General features: G+C 36.8%; 1 protein-coding gene across 1 annotated transcript in view; it reads left to right on the forward strand.

The window, feature by feature from the left end:
* The first annotated feature begins 764 nt into the window (after positions 1–764).
* Positions 765–21858, forward strand: part of CABIN1 (calcineurin binding protein 1) — a 115393-nt gene continuing 94299 nt past the window's right edge. The window contains 18 exon segments of the mRNA XM_009330766.1: positions 765–825; positions 1288–1380; positions 1712–1825; positions 2000–2134; positions 2399–2579; positions 3532–3661; positions 5400–5549; positions 6675–6958; positions 7547–7715; positions 8163–8299; positions 8690–8907; positions 10747–10825; positions 11070–11257; positions 12510–12659; positions 13400–13594; positions 14705–14941; positions 16474–16634; positions 16876–16987. Of these exon segments, the coding sequence (XP_009329041.1) occupies positions 823–825; positions 1288–1380; positions 1712–1825; positions 2000–2134; positions 2399–2579; positions 3532–3661; positions 5400–5549; positions 6675–6958; positions 7547–7715; positions 8163–8299; positions 8690–8907; positions 10747–10825; positions 11070–11257; positions 12510–12659; positions 13400–13594; positions 14705–14941; positions 16474–16634; positions 16876–16987 (2736 nt within the window). The 5' untranslated portion in view covers positions 765–822.

A 21858-nucleotide genomic window follows, 5' to 3' on the forward strand; every position in this document is an offset into this window, starting at 1 on the left:
CAACATACTTGGAAAAGACAGCTGTGTTATAAACACTGGTTCTGTTCTAGCAGGGATAGCAGTAATGAAAACATTCTTAATCAGAGAAATTTCCAGGCGCAGACAGTATTTTGAGCAGTGGGTTGACTAGCCTCTATGGCCTGCTGCAGACAAACTCAGACACAGATAACCTTCCATTTTTTTTCCTTTCCTGTTCTGTAAATATCCATAAGTGCTGTGGTTTCTAGACATGAGAGAGCACTCTGGTTTGTGCTATAGATAAAAGGTGTGGGAAGACTTCTATAATTTTTTTTTTAAAGTAACTGAAGATAAACTCATAAGCTGTAATGATTCATGCTCATAAAATGTCAGAGTATTCAAGAAGCTTTTTGGGTTTTAGCTTTTGTCATTAAAGGGATTCATGTTGTAATGTTGTTAATATAATGTATGTTCATTAAATATTATACAGTAACTGAATAACCTTATAGCTGTAATTACATTGCCAATACTTCCACTCCCCCCTCACTGCCAGGACTAGAGTCTTGAAAGCCATCCTGAAGTAGTGAATGTGCTTAACTTTGTATTTTATTCTCTGTCTCTAGTTAAAATTCACTTTAATGTTATTGTTCCTATGTGGTAGGGCAATTTATCTCTTGGCATGGGGTGGTGATGACATAGGACAGTTAATTGGTTATTGATTAAAGTATTCCCAGCCTGTCTTTTACTTCTGAATGCTTTCTTTATGGACAGAATAAATATTCTAATCCTGTTTACTTTCCAGACCTGTTTGTGTTAGGCCCCTCCTCCTAATCCTGGAGAAAGACAGTGTGAATAGCTGTGAACATGGTAAGGGCTTATTGAGATGGTTTTTGAGATGTTTTAGTAGAAATAAAATTGAAAATTTTCTCTTTCCCCAGGACTAAGAATAAATTGGCATAATGAGAACATTGTTTTTGGAGCGATTGTAGTTATTGGTAAATTTAAGAATTTGAAAAAATTCACTGTAATGCACACATCTGTTCTAGAGAAGCTGTTGCTTTTAAGACACTTGAAATTTTGTTTTTGCAGCTGATTTCAGGTGGAAATTGTTTTGCTATTTTATTATTTGCAATTAGTGATGACTGAATTCATTACAGTTCTTGTAACTTTATGTAGAAATCTCTCAGCATTTTCCATTTACTAAATAAAGTAAAAAAAAAAAAAGGAGAAAAATCGAGTTTGCAAGGGAAACTGGGACACATGTAGATGTAACAGTCATGTCTGGCACAATCCAAGATGTAACCTGTCACATCTCGACTGTCGTTCTAGATTCGAATTGCAGCACTGAATGCGAGCTCCACAATTGAGGATGACTATGAAGGTACCTTCAAAAGTCATAAGACACAGACAAAGGAAGCTCAGGTAAGTAAACCTGCAGTTTTCTTAATGAAGTTTTGTCTTGGTGGGAGTTTTGTCCTCTCTTGTTGCAGGGATTGTTCAGCCATAATTTTTTGTTTTTAAGAAAGTTGTGTTGCTATCTTATCTCTTGAACCCTCCTTTAGCAAGCTAAAAATGAGTTATGTTAGGTCAGTAAGGCTGATGTTCTGCTATACAATCTGGATGTGGACTGCTATATAGCAGAAAGTATTAAAAGCGTGAAACCACTGATACTCATAATAAATATAAGTATATAGTAATAAGTATATTTAATAAAGTTGCCCTACAAAATAGGTTCTAATTTTTTAAACCACAGGAAGCAGAAGCTTTTGCTTTGTACCACAAAGCTTTGGACCTTCAGAAACATGACCGATTTGAAGAGTCTGCTAAAGCTTATCATGAGCTGCTTGAGATTCGTCTTCTGCGAGAGGTCGGTGACCTTTAGAGAATGAAACTTTAGAAACTATTTTTATTATAGTTTGTATTACTTCATTTCTTATTGGCTAATTAGAAATGTCAGTGTTATCAGTTGGCAAGTTGTTTGCTGTTCTTTTTACTTGTCTAATTCCTAATGCCCACGTTGCATTTATTTTATCACTTCTAGGCAGTTCTTTCTGGTGATGAGAAAGAAGGGCTGAAACATCCAGGCTTGATGTTAAAATATTCCACCTATAAAAACCTAGCACAACTGGCAGCACAACGGGATGACTTAGAGACAGCCATGGAGTTTTATTTGGAGGTACAGTACAGCTGAAATAAAACACTGAAGCCTCAATGTTTGCAAAAACTTGCCAAAATATAGATGTACACCTTTCAGCGTACATCATTTGAATGTATGTCTGAATTCTGTGTACTTTCTGACATTATATGTGATATAACCGGTTCACCATTCAGTCCCCAAATCGGTAATGACCCTGCTGAAAACTAAAGCAGTGCCAATCACTGTAGACAAGTGGATATGCATGTCTGAAACGTGAATAATGTTGTTTGTTATGCTTTCTAGGCTGTAATGCTAGACTCTACTGATGTCAACCTATGGTACAAAATTGGTCGTGTGGCAATAAAACTAATCCGCCTACCTTTGGCTCGTCATGCTTTTGAAGAAGGTCTCAGGTGTAATCCTGATCACTGGCCTTGTTTAGATAACCTTATCACCATCTTGTACACACTCAGTGACTACACAAGTAAGTACAACATGTCAAGAAAAATTCTCAAGGTACGTGTAATTTTACATACCAATAAAAAACTGTAACGATGCAATCGTATAGGAGAAAGTGTATCTTGCGTAAGCAGTACGTTAGGGTATGATAGAGACTTCTACTTCACGATAGAGATTTTTTACTTCATGATAAAGTAATGATGGTTTGTATCAATTCTGGTTACCTTAAAAATAAATGCCTGTGGTCTCTTAGATCAAAGCCTCTGCAAGAAGTTTCCCTGTAGACCGTTCTCTTGCGTTTCGATGTATGTTGATTTTGTCTTGCTAGTCATTTCCAGCTACATAGTTCCAGGATTTGGGTATAAAACTACAGTCTAGTTCAAAGCCTAGTATGATTAATTGTAGTTACAGCAGTTGATACAACTGACCCTAAGATTTTACATTCGAGTGATATCCAGTGGATGAACTGATTCAAAGGAAGTTTAGGACAGAAGTTGCAAGATGGCAGAAATGTTGAATCTGATCCCTTAGGTTTGTCCTACTGGAATGGTCCTAATTCTCTTCACGTAATTGCCCACGTGAGCAAAAACCTGGTGGGGTACATTGCTTGTTACACTAATGGAATCTGCAGTTAAGACATTTGATAACACAAAAATGGTAAATGATTGTGGTTCTGCTTTATGATTCTAATGTCTTTTGTGCAGGAATGGAGTCTTGAAAGTAAATAAAAGATGTACTGCAAAAATTGTTTAAGCAAAATTAATGATATTCTTTTTCTGGATATAATACTTGGGAAGACATAATAGGTTATTTTAACTGTGTGCATGTAATTATTTGACATGTTACAAAGCTATTGGTCTAAGTTATGTAAATGTCATGTTTAGTTGGAATTCAGTGGTGTAGATGAAGCCCAGAAATGGGAGCTTTTGAATGAACCAAAGCGGCGATTGACCATTCGATTTCTATTTCTCTGTCAGCATGTTTGTACTTCATCTGCAAAGCTCTGGAAAAAGACTGTCTATATAGCAAAGGATTGGTTCTGAAGGAGAAGATCTTTGAGGAGCAGCCTTGCCTCCGGAAAGATTCCTTAAGGATGTTCCTCAAATGGTGAATGTCATCTTACAGTATATACTGCATTTGGAGTGTGAATTTTGGGGTTGGGGTAGTTCAGAAAAGCTGGTGAGATATAATGCTTTAAGCTATAACAATATCTTGCTGACCTGCCTTCTAAATAATAAAACAATCTTAAGTGTTGGTGCTGCTGACAGAATGTTCTTCAGTAACTACTTTTGGAGGGAGGTAGAAAGAGGCAAAAAATCTATTTGCTGCTGCTCTCTTATTTGCATACCTAGATCCCTTGTAATCGTCTTCCTTTGTTTTATTTTATTTATTTGCAGCTGATACCTGCAACATTCATTTTAGTTTTCTTTTCCTAATTAAAAAAACCAAACCAACCAAACAAACCCCCCCAAACCCACACACGTTACTGCTTTTCCAAGCAGTTACAAATCTGGGACTTGATAACAATTTTCTCATATCAATAGGTTTCAGGGAGTCTTACTGATTTTTATTGACAAATGAGTACAGTCAGACGACTTTGTATGTTTCATTTGTACTCGAGATGCAGAAATTCTTAGTTTATTAAGCTCTCAGACCACTGCAACTCTGAAAATATTTTGCAATATTATGTTTGAGATTTTAGTCCTTTATTATTGCTCTTTTTATTGCAGTATGTAAAACTTTTACTAAAAGTTTGGTGTCATGTAGCTCTGCAAAGTAGACTGTCTCTTTGTTTGTGGATTTTATAGTATAAGTGGGTAGGAGGAAAGTGGGAAAAGAAAATAGAGGCCCATAAAATTTACAGGATCTGTCTAAGTTAACTGACCATTCAGCATCAGAGCTGCTTCTGATACTGTAATATGTTGCTGTGATGGTCAGCAGAATTCAAGAAAGAAGTTACATTTTTAATTTAATTATAGTTCAGTCTTACTGAATATAGTAATCGCTGCATGTGCAGATAACATCAGTACCCTATATAAGTTGTATGTGGTAAATGGAAGTGGAACCTAAGTTATGCAATAAATCAGTCAAAAACATGTTTAACATTTTAGACTACTATACTCCTAACATCTAAAATGTGAAAGTACAGAGTATTTAGAAGATATAGGAGAGAAAGGATAACTTAAATTTTAAGGCTCTAGGGTTCTATGTATAGCAGTAGACCTTTAACAGAAAGTCTTGTTTAGTTACAGAGACCCTGATTTATTAAGCTGCCTTAGGTCTGGCTCTTAAAATGAGTTACATGTTGAATTAAGCCAGGGCTTTTAGCCACTTGTTTTTTGTTTCTGGATTGTGATATCTTTGAAAAAGTGGATTATTTTTCACTTTCAAAAATTCATTCCTAGACTCAGACTATACAAGACACTTTTCAACTCCAAATTTTATTTGTGATGATGTGAATTCCTCAAAATAGCACTCTGAAATGAAAGGGATTTCTCAGCCATACAATTTTTTTCTGAACCAAAAAATTCTGTCCCAGAAAGAAAACAAAAGCTTCTGCTTTCCTTTCATTTCTCAGTGTTTGGAAAACAGAATAGGACAATCTCCCTTTATCTTTTAGTTTTTAAGGCAGAACAAAGATTTCGGATGGTGAACACTTCTATATGCATGCTATAAAGTCTGTAAAATAATGTTATTTGAATGCTTGTTTTAACACTGTTTATTTTTGTTATGTTATAGAAAGATATCACATGAATCTCCCCAGTCTTCTAAAAAAACCCAAACAACAAAAAAACAACCGACAAACAAAAACTTTAACTTGTCTTCATTTCTTATTATTTCTTAGTGACATGTCTATCCATAATGTAAATGTGAGTGCAGCTGAAACAGGAAGAATCATAGATGAAGCACTGGAGCTGCGTAAGAAAAGACAAGCTTTGCTGGTGCGTGACAGAGAACCAGACCTCAGACTGGTCCAGCCAATTCCCTTTTTCACGTACGTCTTTATATTTTCTCTTTTTGAAAGATTTCTCTGAAGCCACTTATGCTGACAACTGTGTTGCACTTCAAATTTCTTCTGAACACTTTTTTCTTGTAAAAACAAACAAAGCAACCCCCCAGTGTTTTCATATTTTAGGAGTTTATAGTTGGTTTGGTGTGCTTATGATTTTAGCATAAACCCCATATCTATCAGTTTTCAACCTTTGAATTAAAACCAGTGATGTAAAACCAACCAACCAACCAAACAAACAAAAAAACCCCCCAAATCCCTTCCTAACTAAGAATAACTTGGCAGCCATTCCAACTGTATTACTGGATTTTTCGTATGTGACTAGTTTGTATATGAACTTCAAAGTAAGTTTAGCTTTTTAAAAAATGTTTTTACTATTGGGATAATGGAAACTCAGAAACAAATTACAGTTCCTTATTTGCAGCAAGATATAAGGATACTAATAAGTTGTTATATATGTCTTTATTAAGGCATAAGGGATTGGGTTTTGGTTTGGATTTTTTATTGCACTTATTTTTCTGGAATATTAATGGACGCTGCACGTAGGTCCTATTGCAGAGAAGTTGCTTCTACTTGTGGATAAGGGTGAGATTTTTTTATTGTTGATTGAATGCAGAACCTGAAAATGGTTCCTTTGATACTACTTTTCAAGGGTTCAGTATAGAATAATTTCCTCAGCAACTACCGCATAGACCTTTTTTTGTTAGAGACATTTTCTGAGATAAGGCACATTATTGACTCCCCTTTCCTTCCTACTGCAACAAACTCACCGGTTTCCTCTGAAAACTTTTGCCTGCTGCCACATTTTGTTCTTGTTTCTCTAAGTGGTGTATTCTAGAAGGAAAGCTCCTATGGACCTCTGTTCCAGGCCTGAAATTGTCAATGGTCCATATGACAGGAAATACAGAAAGATACTCTCCAGCTTTTCTAGATGTGGGACAGGTTTTGACACTCAAATGTGTATCCCTTTCCCACTGAAAAGCTGCTCTTGCTACCTCTAAGCTATTGGAGAAAAACAGTGTTGAATGCTGTTAGGTTTGTAAATATAATTTAGAAAATAATGTGACAAGAATTAATGAAGTTGCGATGCCATTGTGTTTCCACATGCAGGTGGAAGTGTTTAGGAGAAGCTTTGCTTGCCATGTATCACCACCTCACAACATGTGATCCTCCTCGACCCAGTCTGGGAAAGAGAATTGATCTCTCAGAATACCGAGACCCAGTTCAACATTTGATTCTTTCTCCTACCTCTACTCCTGTCAGTGTTATTCAGCCGACTCCTGTCAGCACTAATCCAGTGGTGACAATGCCAGATCCTGTATTACCTTATACTCCAACGACACCCAACTTTCCAAGTCACAGTCAGAATTCATTGGAACCAGGAGCTACTGTAGGTGAGCAAGGTACTTCAGTCTAAGATTCAAAATATCTTTCCTACTTATCTGGGTATTAAAAGCACTACAGAATTCATTGGGAAATGCTGTCTTTAAACTGCATGTTGCTGGATTCAGAACCTTTTCAGCTTATATATAATGTCTGGTAGAAAAAGTGAAGTTGAGCACTATAAAATTAAGTTCTGTTAACCCTTCACATTAGAAAAGGAAAGCCATCTACACTGCCTGAAAATCTTTGATTCCTGACTAAGACATAGGACCAGTGTTCAGGACAGTGGACTTACTTTCCTATCTAATGGAATTGAGAGTCAGGTTGATTTGTTGCTCAGACGAGCATTTTTATGCAAAATGCCAAAGCCAGTTTATATTAAAGTGATTATTATTATTATTATTTTTAAATTTTTGGCACTGTCTTCAGAAGGAAACCAATGAATCTGAAGTGTTGCTGTAGAATAAGATAAAGTGTCAGCCACAAATAACTTTTTTTTTTTAAATAAAAAAGATTATCCACTGTTTGTTTGGCAATTTAACCTGTCAGTATCTTTTTCTTTTTTTTTTTTTTTTTCTTTTTTAAAATTCTCTTTCTAGGTGACATATCTGCAGGTGATAAATCTAAGAAAGGTGTGAAGCGAAGGAGAATTACAGAAGATAGTGGTGAAACAGCAAAAAGGAGATCTGCTAGAGTCCGGAACACCAAGTGTAAAAAAGAGGAGAAGGTTGACTTTCAAGAGCTGTTGGTGAAATTCCTTCCTTCCAGGTACTGTACAGGAATAACTTCCATTATGAGAGTATCAAGAGCTAAGTAGAGGGAGCTGTCTGGGGTTTTGTTTGATTGATATACCCCAACCCTAAAACCACTAGACCCATGTTAGTTTTTGAAGCAGATGTGATGCATTGTCTTCTCATAAATTTAATAAAACTGTTTTTAGTGAAAATTACTAAAAACCAGTTGAAAAATAAGAAAGCTTTTATTAATGTGAAACTGAATTAGAGGACAATGCAGATATCAGAATGGATAAGATAAACAAGGTAATCTTGGTTTGGACAAAATTTGGGAACCGGATATAAATCTCTGAATTTGCTTCAGTTAATGTACTTTCACTGTTGAAATATGCACAATGTGCCATGCTTAGGTTTCACTTACTAGTGAAAGAAAGAATGAGGATTTTGTTGATATTGTGGTTTTTGCCCACCTTTCACACAGATTAAGGAAATTAGATCCAGAGGAGGAGGAGGACCCTTTCAATAACTATGAGGTGCAGTCAGAGATCAAAGAGGAGAATTTCCAGCATGTTGGACCACATAGACTGTCATTTGATTCTACAACATTTATGGAATCTGGTAAGGATTTCATTATAACCCCCCCTCTTTCTCTGTTGTTTCTTCCGTATTGTATGCTTTATTTTCCATATTTTCCTATCACATCTAGAAGATACAGAAGTATATGTTACTTTAAAAAGTATAATTTTTTGGCATAAAAATATCTCAGCTGGTAACAAGTGTGATTTTTTTAAAGTCTTGGGGACTGCTTAATTACTGTGTGCAAGAGCTCTGTTGTGTGGAGTTTCCCATTTAAACAGATTGGAATACAATAACTTAATTCTGCATGCATGCAGCACAGGAGAACTGCTGCAAGATCAGTGCATAAAACACTGTTGAAACTTACTGGTTTCAAGTTATGGTCTGCCTTGACCTTAAACATGTATGGCTTTGTGTTTATCTGCTTTCTAGAAAAACAGGACGTTCATGAATTCCTGATGGATAACCTGAACAATGGTGGGATCTTGGAGCTGATGATGAGATATCTGAAAGTCATCAGCCAAAAGTTCCTAGTGAAGTGGCCTCCTGGCTTGTGTGAGGTGGTCCTTAGTATCTATAATAGCTGGAGAAAGCATAGTAGTAGTCTTCCCAATCCATTACTGAGGGACTCAAGTAATCAGCATATCAAGGTAATGAAACTCTTTTCCTTATACTTCTATTTGCTGCTGTGCTGCTCACTGTGTACCAAAAGCACCTAACTGAAATCCAGCAATTAGACGCAGGTTTTGCTTAGCTCTGTCTGGGGAGCTGCTTGTCCTAGCTGTTGCATCTTTCATAAACTGTGGTGTACTGCAGCTCGCATAACTGTTTGTTCCTGAGCTCCTGAACCTATCTGGGTGGTGCTATATGCAAGTATACTCTATACCTAATATGCATAGAGATGTAGTATAAATACTACAGATGTAAATATGTTTTACTCCTTTACTCTGTTGTTGCGCTTTCTTTTTTTTCCCCTCCCTTTGCTTCTGATATGACACAAATTTTTGTTTTGTCATCAGGTGAGTAGAGAGGCTGCTCTGTTCACACTGGCTGATTGAGGGTCAGCATTTCTGCTCTAAATAGAGTAAATACAGTTTAGTTTCAAAATAACCTGCAATTTACAGTAAAAACAAAACGAAACCAACCCCACCCCCCCAGCAGCACCATTTTATTACCTTTATAAATATGTAGATTTCACAAATGCAGATAGAAAAAATGGTAAGTTCATTAAATTAATGTTAAACCAGCTCAGTGACACAAGGTGATGATACTTGAATTATAAAACCAGTACTGATACTTCTTGTCCACTGAGCCTGCCTATGTTATCTTTTCTATGTTAGCAGTGTGTATTCATTTGGGAAGTTATTTGTCTTTGGTATGACTGCAGTTTGAAATACTGCTTTTTCAGATCAACAGTGTTTCTACTTTTTTGCAAATGAAAAATGAATTCTGAAAACTATGTTCCATTTACTTAGTTTACAAAACAAACAAAAATATTGCTATGTAGCAGATGTTAAATTTTTTATACATCCTGTGACTTTTCTATTTCTGAATATTTTTCATCTATACATACCCTTTTTTAAACAAATGTAAATATATTTATGCATGTTTTCCCTTGCTTCTCATTATTACTGCATAACTGCTTGCTTGTATGTAAAATTTAAAAAGTCAAGACTTTTTAGCTATACTATTAAAAATCACTGTCCTCATGCTTGTCTATTCTTTTTCATCCTTGAATTTATTTTAAACTTGATCTGCAAGCTATCCCGAGTGTAATAAATCTGGGTTTCTAAGATTGTAAAGGGCTATTCTGGTAATGTGTATGGACTTTTGAACCTTTTCACAAGCACCTGGTTTTTACAGCTGTAAAGGACCTGTAGCCCTTATTCCTATGAATTTAATCAGAAAATAGTATATTCTTCACTGCACAAAACTACCTGGCAGAGATCCATGGTGATGCGATTTTTTAATATACTCCTGAACTTTATCCAGCAAGCATTAATAAGCTGATAATACTAGAGTACATACTCAGTCTCGTGGAGATAAATACTGAAAAAATTATAGGATATAGACTTATTTCTCAAATATCAGTACTTCTACTGTATTCTGGAAACATGCTTTTAGCATGATTTAGCAATTTAATATAGTTTTATTTCAGCCAGATACAAAAATAGGGATATCACTTTTTTCTAACATCAGGCAGTGCTGTTCTGCCTACCTTCTTTTATGAGCTGAGATTTATTTAATTTTTTTTTTAATGCTCTTTCTAAGTATTGTTTTGTTTTGTACCTGTTGATTTGTAAATGCTATTATACACCTTTAGACAGAGGATGAAGTAGTTATAGCTTGGGAATAGAAATCCCAAGAGGACAAGCTGAAGGTTTTCTTTGAAGTAAATTGCAAATTTAGTGGTGGGGTTTTTTTAATTCTTCTTTTAACGCATTTCTTCCTGTATACTCTTTTTTGATATCTCCATACTTTTTCTGAAGGATATGATGTTGATGAGCCTTTCTTGCATGGAACTGCAATTAGATCAGTGGCTACTGACGAAAGGGAAGAGCTCTACAGGTGAGAACTGGATGTTACTTTCTTCAGACTCTAAAAACACTCAAGGTATATGAAGAAATGTTTCCAGGAATTCATTGGGTTTTGGAGCTATTTTTTCTTAATGAATATCTTTCAGATCTGGATTTTATTGGTCTATCAATTGTTTGCCTTAAAGTACATCAGTGCTTTTGAAATACTACTATGTGGGACTCTTTTCATGGGATGCTAGTAACTTTATAATAAAATGTAATTTATTGAGTTGCAGTTTCTCCACGAAATTGCCCTGCTGCCTCTGTGAATGGAAAGTTTGGTCCTGACTTCCCCGGAACTCATTTCTTGGGAGACCTGTTGCAGCTGTCATTTGCATCCTCACAGCGAGATTTATTTGAGGAAGGCTGGATGGAGTTTGTCACTCGGGTGTATTGGCTGAAAGCTCGCTTTCTAGCACTGCAGGTTTGTTTTACTTTCGATTTAACAAATAAAACTTTTCCCAAATTAAAATCAATGTTGTTCAGAGATGCTACAGCTGATTCAGGAATCTCAGCTCATTTAAGCATGTGGATAAAATCAGCTCAAACCAGTGATTTCATTTTACTTTATAATATAATTAACTATCCCTAAGGGTAGAGATGGAAATTAAGTAGGAGGTCTCACACGCTAAGCTAATATTCAGATATGTTTAATATGTAAGTGTTTAAATTAGCTGGTGTTCAGCTTAAAAAAGTATTTGGACCAAAGTTATTTGGCGTAGTATTGTGTAGCTGCAGAACATGGATTTTTTGGGGACCTGGACTAGTGGATACTATCAAAGTACCAGACAGTTCAAAATGCAGCTTTCAACTGAAGCAGACTGTATGTTTAATTACTCTCCCCTCTGCTTTTTCAAGGTAGCATGATTCTTCTTTTGGAGACGTTTAATTTAATATGCAGATTTTGAAGCAGAGGGTTTTAAACCTATCACTGAGGGAATAATTTGAAAGAAATGTTGTTTGATCCCAGACTTTTTTCTCCCCTCCAAGCGTTGCTTCCTCAGGACATCAAAAAGTTTGTTTATGCATCAATTATGTTTAAGTCAATTGTCAACTAATAACATGAGTCAGTTTCATGAATGTGAACCTACCAGTTCCTTCCATTTTTATTTTTTGCATCTAAGGATTCCTTTCTAATAAACTTACTTGAGGAGAAATAAGAGTTCCTATACGGCTACTGCCATTTTTTCTTCAGATATAGAGAGTTATATTTTGCCTGTGCAGCTTGCATTCCTCTCCTGACCACTCAACTTCAGTATCTACTTCAGTTGGACAGAGCGAGTAGAATGCATTCACTTTGCAGAATATAAGAATGTTTCTTGACTCAATGTTTTTGTTTGCACAAATGGAAGAGGTATTTCTGCTGTTCTACTCTTCCATGTCTTTAAAGGAAAGGGATTTTAGCAATCCAAATTAATTTTTCAAATTTATGCAAGCTGAATTCTATTTCTCTGATTTGTTTTACCTGTTATTAAAGTCACTGGTAAGATATACTGCTGCTTTTTTTTTTAATTCGAGATTGTCAATTGTATTTGTTTTTTATTTAGGAGGATGTGCAGTAATCACACTGGCAGTGCCTGCATTGAATTTAAACATTTTCTACATGCTTTAGAAACCCTTGCTGCAGACAGAATTCTAGTTTTTTTTGTTTGTTTTCCTCTGTACTGTTTCTGTAGGGAGACATGGAACAGGCACTTGAAAACTATGATATCTGCACTGAAATGCTACAGAGCTCCACTACAATGCAAGCTAAAGCTGGCAATGAATGCAGCGTCGTAATACGGTTACCTAATCTACATGTTGATTCTGTTGTTTCTTTAGAAGAGGTAAGAATTAATTTGCAGGTGTATTCTCCCCACTCCATCCCTCCCAGTTTCAAAGGTCATCTATGAATTAGCTCTTTTGTGATGGAAGTTTACCATATCTGTCCTATATTTTTTTTAAGAGTGAAAGGGCAGGTTAATAGTTTAATGATGATGTCAAGGCCATCATCTCCTTTTCAAAAAGACACCTTTTGGATCTGTTGGTCCTGTACAACTTCAGATTGCTTTTATGCAAAATAAAAATATTAGAGCAGCTGCATGTAGAACAGTAGATTATTAGATTAGTATTTTATTTTCTGTTCACCTTTGCTTAAATGAGCTCTTTACTTCAGCAGTCTGTTTTCCACATAACAATTTGCATACACTTTTAAACAAAGGGATGTCCAACTTCTATTCTTTCTGTTGCTGTTTTGGGGGATGAACTCCAACACAGGAGATTCCGTCTTCATTTTGAAGTCCATCTGATGGATGTATTCTTGCAGTGTAGAAATGTGTGATTTTGGGACTTGAGGCAAAAAAGTTTAACATCATTATAGCACTAAAGTCATATATTATATAATAATTAAAAATCTGTGGAACGGGTGAAGTGTTACACAGTAGGTGTTTTCTTCCTGGTTTATATTCCTGGATGTAGCTGTAGAGTTCACATAGCTTTACAGCTAAACTGCTAGGAGAAATGTCAGTAGTCAAATGTATGTGAAGACAAAATGAAAGTTGGATTGTGCCATCTGTGGTGTTTGCAGATTGAAAAGAACCTAAAATCTCTGGAGAGATGCCAGTCTTTGGAAGAGATCCAGCGACTGTATGAGGCAGGGGATTATAATGCAGTGGTGCATCTGCTTCGTCCAACGCTATGCTTTAATGGTTATGGCAGAGCAAAACATCTGGAATTTGTAACATCCATACCAGAGAGACCAGCACAGCTGCTTCTCCTACAGGTTTGTTTTGTTTCTTAAAAAATCTTTTTTAGTAAGGGATTAAGACTTATTCCTGAAAAAAGGATGAAAGGATTTCTAGAGTGGGTGTTAATGGTTAATGAGTCTTATTTACAAAGCAAAACGTGGAACCAAATCTGTAAATGGTCTGAACAGTATAGCTTTATCGACATCATTAGCAATATGCCAGCTTTTGCTAACTGAGAATGTGGCTAAAGATATAAGATGTCCAAGGCCTACGTGAAATGGCCAGAAAAACTGTAAATTCAAATAAACTTGAATCATCTGCAGAGACATCTTATGGATGGATTCATGCTATCTGCATCTGCTCTGGATACTTCCTGCTTTTGCTGATGTTGACTATATGGTGATTGACAACCATTCTGAAACTTAAAAGTTATCTAGCATATAAATGATTTTTATGATGTAGTGTATCTGTCCTGCATGAATTTTGATAGATACATCCAGTATAATTGCTATAGATCTAGTCCATTTGACACTATGAAAATAAATGTACAAATGAGATCAGCTGTAGAACAGTTTGAGCCTATCGGGTTCTCTGGGGTAAAAAAAAGGTTGCACAAAAAAAGACTTATGCTCTTTTAATTGGACTGAACCAAGTCCTGCAGCCTCCGTGCCATCTCATGACCCAACCTTGGCAGAGTAGAAAGAAGCAGGAGGATGTTGCTATAATGCTAGCCTTATAGTTGCTATTTTGTTATTTATGAAGTAATAAAATGGTAGCACAAGACCATAAAGATCCAAACCCTGTTTCTGTAGGGCCTCTACTCAACTCCATATCATTAGAATTTTAGACCTACAGAATTTTAGACCCTTTCCTGAATATTTTTTTCTTGCATCTCTTATTAAAGCAGAAAGATTCAGTGATGATTTTTTTGAAATTTAGATCCTACTTGTATATTTGTCATCCAGGGTCCAGGCACCTCCTCTTGTCCTTTTTTTAATGTCATATTTAAAGGTGTTCTGTTATCGTTTCATTAAAGTAACCACATTAACTGTATATAGTGTATTGCTTTGCCCTGCTGCGCATTCATAGTTTAAAATAAACTCTTCATCCTTGTAACAGACTTTTTTCACATTTACATTCCCTAGGACTCCCTGCTCAAACTGAAAGATTACAAGCAATGCTTTGAACGCTCAGAAGTTGCCTTGAATGAAGCAATTCAGCAGATGATTAATGTGACAGCAGCCTCTGCTAAAGAAGAGTGGGTTGCTACGGTAACACAACTGCTCATAGGAATAGATACTTCATTATCATCAGCCAGCAGCATCCTGAAAGACTCTTCTATAACACCAAGCCTTGTTCGATTAACAAACAACCTGATTCAGGTAACCTGTTCACTTGCACTAGGAAAGAGATATTGTGTGCTACGGACCTTCAGACATGATACTGCTGCTGTCTGAATTGCCACCCACTCGCAGTGACGTTTTGGGTTACATTTTTGTTGGGGGAAGATGAGCATTACCTTCATAGTCTTCATTTTCATTTCAGTACGTTAGAGATGCACTGAGCACGCCTGTGCTAGAATCAGTAACAGCAGGTACCTTCAAACACCAAGCTGCCTAAAATAATCAAAGAATGGTAGTGGGATAACCCAAGGAACCACACTATTTTCTTACTCTATCTGAAATGGTGATAATGCAAAGACTGATTGAGCTGGCTGGGCAGTTTGTAAGTTATGGCACTGATCTTGGCTGCAATGTGCTTTGGGCTAGAAGACAAGATCCCGTAAGCCTTACAAACATGGTAGAGTTGCTTGCAAGTGATGGCCGAGCTAAGGGTTTTTCCAGTAAAAACAGAGAGGGTGATGAGAAGAGGGCAGGAAAAAAATGATGTGCAGACTGTTTCTAGCATTACGAATACAGCTAATTTTAGCCTTTTAAAGAAGGTACTTTCAAGCCTTAAAACTACTGAACGAATCGTCCCTTCCGACCCAAACTATTCTATGATTCTATTCTATGATTCTGTGAATATTTTTCAGTCCAGGTAACAAATGGCAGAGACTCAGTTTTGTTAAGCTAGTCTAGTTAATGTCAAAATTCAATGTGCTTGCAACTCTCAAATCTCCATTTACTTCAGTAAAAGCCAAGGACCTTCACTACTCACAAAATCATACTCTCATTGTGTAAAGTTGTATGTGTGTCACTATGTTATGGAATTCTGGAGAGCAGAGTATTCATTGTAATATCCTAAATGGTTTCTGTAGTAATAATAAATACGATTCTTTATCTATATAAATACCAATAGAAAAGCTGTTAACGTGTGAAAGAATATGAGAAAAGTGTACGACTTTGGAAATGTCTGGCACTGTGGCAATAAAATGCGCAGTTGTCTATGAGAAATGCTAGGACAACGGTTCCGTGACACAGCATTGTGTTGCTCAGAATTTATTCAGTTAGATAATTTATATAGCATCTGTTAATGATTCTAGTTGGTCTTTAACAGTTGTTGTAAGACCTGGTAAAGAATTCAGGAATTCTTTTAACGAAGTTCCTCTTCCTTGCTGTATTGTAGATAAATTTTCTTGTACAGTAATGAGGCCTACTAACACTAAGAATTGATGCTGCGCATTTGCTTACTTTGAATTGTTTGTATATGGTGTTAACAGAGAAATAGCTAGTTGGAAAATGATGATGCAAGAGGAATGTCAGGGTAGGGGAAATGATCTTCTACCCTTCCCCGTACCAGTTGATCTTATTTGTAGGACTTTTACCGCCACTCATTGTGAGAAGCTGAGACTCAACTTTCAATTATTTCCTTAGAATAAAATGCATTACCAACTCTGGGTTGTTTGGAAAGGATTCACACCTGCTGTTTATTTCGTATCACTTTGTCTGTATAATGTCTGTTTCTTTATTAGATCATAGACTGCAGCATGGCAGTCCAGGAAGAACCAAAAGAACCATACGTCTCCTCAGTGCTTCCATGGATTATCCTGCACAGGATCATCCAGCATGAGGAAGATGCTTTTCGATCCCTTTGCAGCCAGCAGCAGCAGCAGAACCAGGGAGAAGAAGGTGGGTTAATTATTCACTTTTACATATTGGAGCTGAGCTCCTTACCATCTAGCTCTGGAATATAAATAAGAACATACTTTTTTGTTTGTCATCTTATCTTGCTGGCTGAAGGGAGTAGAAGGGTACGCAAACATCACTTTCTTATCACAGAGGAAACTTCTTTTTGCCAGATGAAGTATTGGCTAGTTGGATTTAACTCAGTTCTGTGCTTCTTAAATATTTACCAACTTCTTTCTTCCAGTGAGTCCTGATACCCCTATGTTGCCTTCTTCACTCATGCTGCTGAACACTGCTCATGAGTATTTGGGAAGAAGATCCTGGTGTTGCAATTCAGATGGCGCTCTTCTCAAGTTCTATGTAAGTGTTAGCATCATAGAATAATTTAGGTTGGAATTAACCTCTGAGAGTCATCTGGCCAGCCCCCATCTCAAAGCAGGGAACAACTTCAAAGTTATATTAGATTGTTTATTGCCTTGTCTTCATGTTAAAAATACACTTTTAAATCCATTTTCCTCCTTCTCCCGGACAAATGCTTGAACGTTTCAGTCAGTTTAATCTGAATAGCAAAGGTTTGTTATTGCAGACCGCTGTCCATCAGTATGTTTTGGGGACTTTTGTCAGACAAAAGATGCCTTTGGATAACCAACTCTGTACTGTGAAAACATCTTAAATGGGAATTAGTAAATGATCTACCTTGCCCTGAAAGAGCAAGTGGGGAAGTGTTAAGTGATTATTCTGAGTACTTAGGAGAAATGTGGGCCTGTATCAGCCACTGATCATGATAAAACTTCAGTTGAATGACTTGAATTTTGTGGTGCTTAGCTTCAGAAGATGCATCTTCTACTCTTTAAAAATAAAGAGGTAATGTTTGAAGCTAATAAAAATTTCTGGCGCTTATCAGCATTCATCCAGATGACTGGTGATATGGTAATTTGTCATTGTTGTATATTCTTTCCTGTGGTAAAGTCAGAGGTTGTTTGGGTTTTATTTTTGGTAATGAACGTATAAAACTGCTTGCAGCTTGTGACCTGTGGAAAGGGAATACCTGAATACTGCATCTATATCCAGTTTTGTCTTCTCCTTCTGTGTCTGGTAGCTCAGCCACACCCCTGCCCTGCTTGCAGCGAAGGTTTACTCCGATTTAAACTCAAAATTTTATTTTAGATATTCAAATAACATTTTACTCGGTAATAACTCTTCAGCTGTCCTCTGAGAATTAAGGATAACAATTCTAAATTCACAACTCTTGAAGGTGAACAATCACCCCAAGTCTACTAGCTAGAGAGAGAGGGAGGGAGGGAGGGAGCATGTAAAATGTCAGGAAAAATAACAGACAAAACAGAAAATCCCATCTTTCCTGCTCTCAAATGTCTTGCTGGAAGGTGAGCTGTCTGTGTGGATGGAGCATGCTTCCTGCTCCAGTATTCCATCAGTGACCATGGCTTTGTCCCCCAACCAGGAGGTAAGTTAGGCAGGATAGAAATGGCAAACTTTGGGCAAGAGGTGTGTGCCATCTCAGCAGTGCGTTCTGGTAGGTGTGCACTTCCATCTTTCAGACAGGAAAAAAAAACAAGTGGGCTTAGCAGAGTTTGCTGTAGGAGCAGATAACCCTGGTTCCCCACAAGGAGTGTGATGCCAGAAAGTAACCAAACCATAGCATGGAGAATGAGCCAGCTAATTCCCCAGAAATGAGTACCAAATATCTGGAGTGGAAGAATGCTGTTAAAGTGATTACCAGTAACGTTGCATAGCTCTTCTTCCTGAGAGAGACCAGTTTTCTTGTATACCATACCTTTATTTCCTCAGAGCTCAAATATTTGATAAGGATTTTGCAGTTAAGTAGATTTAACACTCATAATTGACAGTATTAGAAACAGAATTCTACTGAATTATGCAAAGGTGAGACAGACATGACATGACAATGCAAACTTTTGTTTTCTTCCCATGTGCTGTTAATCAGCCTCAATTATATTCAGGTCTACTTTTCTTTTTTCTCCCAGTCCAATAACACAAGGATAAAAGGGATTTAAAATAATGGACTGAAGGAGGAAAGGAAAAGGGAAATACTTAGTGTCGTGTGTAGCCACTATAGATGTTTTCTGTTGAGCAATGCTGAGTTCATCATGAATTCATTATAATGTATAGTACCTCTGAAGATATGCAAAATTTAGATACTGCTAAAGATAACCATGTTGTGCTTTGAAGGATAATCTAATCATTTATATGAAGTAAAAATGCAGAAAGACTTTTTTCAAAGCTTTTGTAAAGCATTGCATAACTTATTTTGATCATTGTAGGGTTTTTCCTAGGTTTTGAGTTTTGTTTTGTTGTTCTCCAGAAGACCGATGTTGCTAGTTGAAGATATAGAAAGAACTTGGGTGGAAGTTGTATTTGTGCTGAAAGGGGTGGAGTGATTATCCTTGACATACCTTATCATGTTGTCAAAGATGTTAAATATAAAAATGCATGCAGCAGAGATGTGGATAGTTGGTAGTAGGGATGTGGATAGCTGGCAGCAAAGTTGAGCAACTCAGTACATGGATATTTTTTTTTTTTAACCAAAAATACTGTAACTGTTGCTTTCAGATGAAGCTTGAAGTATTTTAAATTCATATAAAGGGAAATTAAATTTTTAAGGACGTTTTTCTGTCATCACAGACTGTGAGACCAATTTTCAAGTATTAGTGACCTTTAAGTGGAAGAATGTGGGTATAGTCTTTGCTTTCAAAAACATGTTGAAGGGTGATTTCTTCTCAGAAAGTCAAGAAGTCAACAATCATGCTCATTTATGTTCAGTAATAAAAATGATATTCAAAAGCCTTAATTGTGAGAACTCTTATTTAAAGAAAGAAAAATTAAGAATAGTGAATGTAAGAAGAATGACAGCATACCTAGGTATTAGAATAAAAAAGTATGTTCTCTGTTTTGAAGTCAGTTTTCTAAAATCTGGCGAGTAATAGAAATGAACACTTGAGCGTTGATATAAAATTGAAAATAAACCTGAGAACAGTTTGTTTCCTGTCATAATTCCCGTTGTTCTGTGGACTTACCTTGCTGAGAAGAATAATGGTTTTCTTCTGTTTTTTCTCTTCTGTTTTGCTTCTTGCACGAGTATTTTATTTTGTTCCTAGGATTTGAAAGAGAAGTAGGAATAACCAAATGGTCTGATAGTACTGTACATCATTCACAAACTGAGAAAAACTGTAGTGTTACTTCTTTAAAATGGCTGCTAAAATAACCCAGTGGGATTCCATATTCATCTTATCTCGGTGGTTCTAAATAAGTTGCTCACTTCACAGAACTGAATTTGTCAACTGTTACGTGAAGTTTGCACATTTTCAATATAGATAAGTAGTATTTAACATGTAAAAAAGAGCATATTTAACTGTCAGCCAGGAAAACTCAATTTTGAATTTTGCAGTTAAACTTGGTTATTTGTTTCTTCCAAATCACAAGAGTAAAGATTTGCAGGCCATCGTCTGTCCTCAGTTACGCATCTGGAATGCTATTGATGGCTCACAGACCGCGTGGTGTTACCCAGATTAGGTCCTGAAGCTGTGATGTAATTGGCTCGTCTGCGGTTGATAAATTTGACTTGTTTGATTATACTTGCCTTGATTTTATACCACAGACTGAAAAAATAGTAATTCTATTGTTTTCATGTTATTAACTGAATGTAACTTCAAATATACATACAGAGTTCACCTATTGAACAAAGATGACGAGAATCAAGAATTACTTCAGTCCTTCACTTCCCTGTGTCTGAAGGCTGTTCTTTGTTGTTCATATGGGTGTGTTAGAAGACCTAATATGCTCCAGAAATGGGCGTCTGGGCAGTGATGCTGTAGCATTATTAGATGAAAGGAGTTACCCATTCATTGTTGACCTTGTTACGATTATTCCTTGAGGTCTAGTTGTTACACCAGAAAAGAAATTTCCCATGGCTGAAGGAGAATATTTCTGTGTGTATTGCTGTTTCCTCACTTTATCCTTAGCTTAGAAACCGAAGTGCAGTCAGCTTTTCACTGTGCAGAGTATTGGCAGTCTGGGATAGCCTGGCTCTTGGCAAAACCCAGATAATACGGTACCGTGGCATTCACTGGGCAGTGCTCTACAGGGATATTTCAGTGGCACTTTACAGATTCAGCTTGACTTCATTGAGGTTTATTACCTTCAGCCAAGAGAAAATCATGATTAGTTCTGCATAGAGCTACTCAGGAATCTATTAATTTCCCTTCTCAGCACTCCCTGGAGCTTATTAGCCACAGCTCAGTGCCAGACCCCATCTACCTCTGCATTTGAGCAGCAGTGTGTCTAGCACAGTAATTTAGACAGCTAGGAAGGATGGCGCGGAGAGCCTGAGGGGCTCTGCAGGAGTCAGCTCACCCTGGTAGGGCTAGAGCTAATGAACACTGTTTGAACTGAGGCTGATTCAGTGTAGGACTATTAGATTATCTCTGCATCCTACTCTCCTCAGTCTCCCTGGTATTAGGAACATAATGCTGATACACCTGAGTTGCCCCTGCATGGATCTGCCTTGGGTCCAGAGGGCTTACTAGCTCAGGCACTGTGCTTCGTGAAAATAGATAGCCTGTTTCCAGACTCGAGCTTGCCCTCAGATGCAGTACTTCTTAGTGACGGATCTAAATTGTGCCTGTATAGCGTGCCTGTACCCGCAGCCTGAGGAGTCTGGTAGTATGCCCTGTGAACCTGGATAAACTACAGATAATTGAGAGTTGTAATTGTATTTACAGCTAGATCTTTGCAAATGTCATCAGGTACTCTGAACAACATCTTCAATTTTCAGTCGCAGAATTGCCCACTTCTTAAACTAAAATATAATATGGTATTATTGACCACAAGAATTTAGTTTTCAGAGACAAGAGGGTGTTGGAAGGGTAAGGAAAGACAAAGATAAAATGGGGGGAATTATTTGAAAAGAAAGACAGCTTCAAGAATGTTAAACAAAAGTGTGTTTTATAGACTAGTATTAAATGATCACCTTCTGTAGGTGAACTGTCTGCTCAAGCAGATTGTATCACTTGTGGCTGAAGGTGATGCCCAAGAGAAGATGTTAATATGTAGCTAAGTCCTTTAGCAATAGTCAAAGTCTGAATTATTAAGAACAATTCTGCGTTACTGCCAAGAATTTAAAAGCTGAATAAGAACACAGGAGCTTGTTTTGAACACTGTTCAAGTGAGAATTCTGTTACTGGTGTTAGATGTGA

The sequence above is a fragment of the Pygoscelis adeliae genome, unplaced genomic scaffold (assembly GCF_000699105.1).
Source record: "Pygoscelis adeliae isolate BGI_AS28 unplaced genomic scaffold, ASM69910v1 Scaffold358, whole genome shotgun sequence".
Lineage (NCBI taxonomy): Eukaryota > Metazoa > Chordata > Aves > Sphenisciformes > Spheniscidae > Pygoscelis > Pygoscelis adeliae.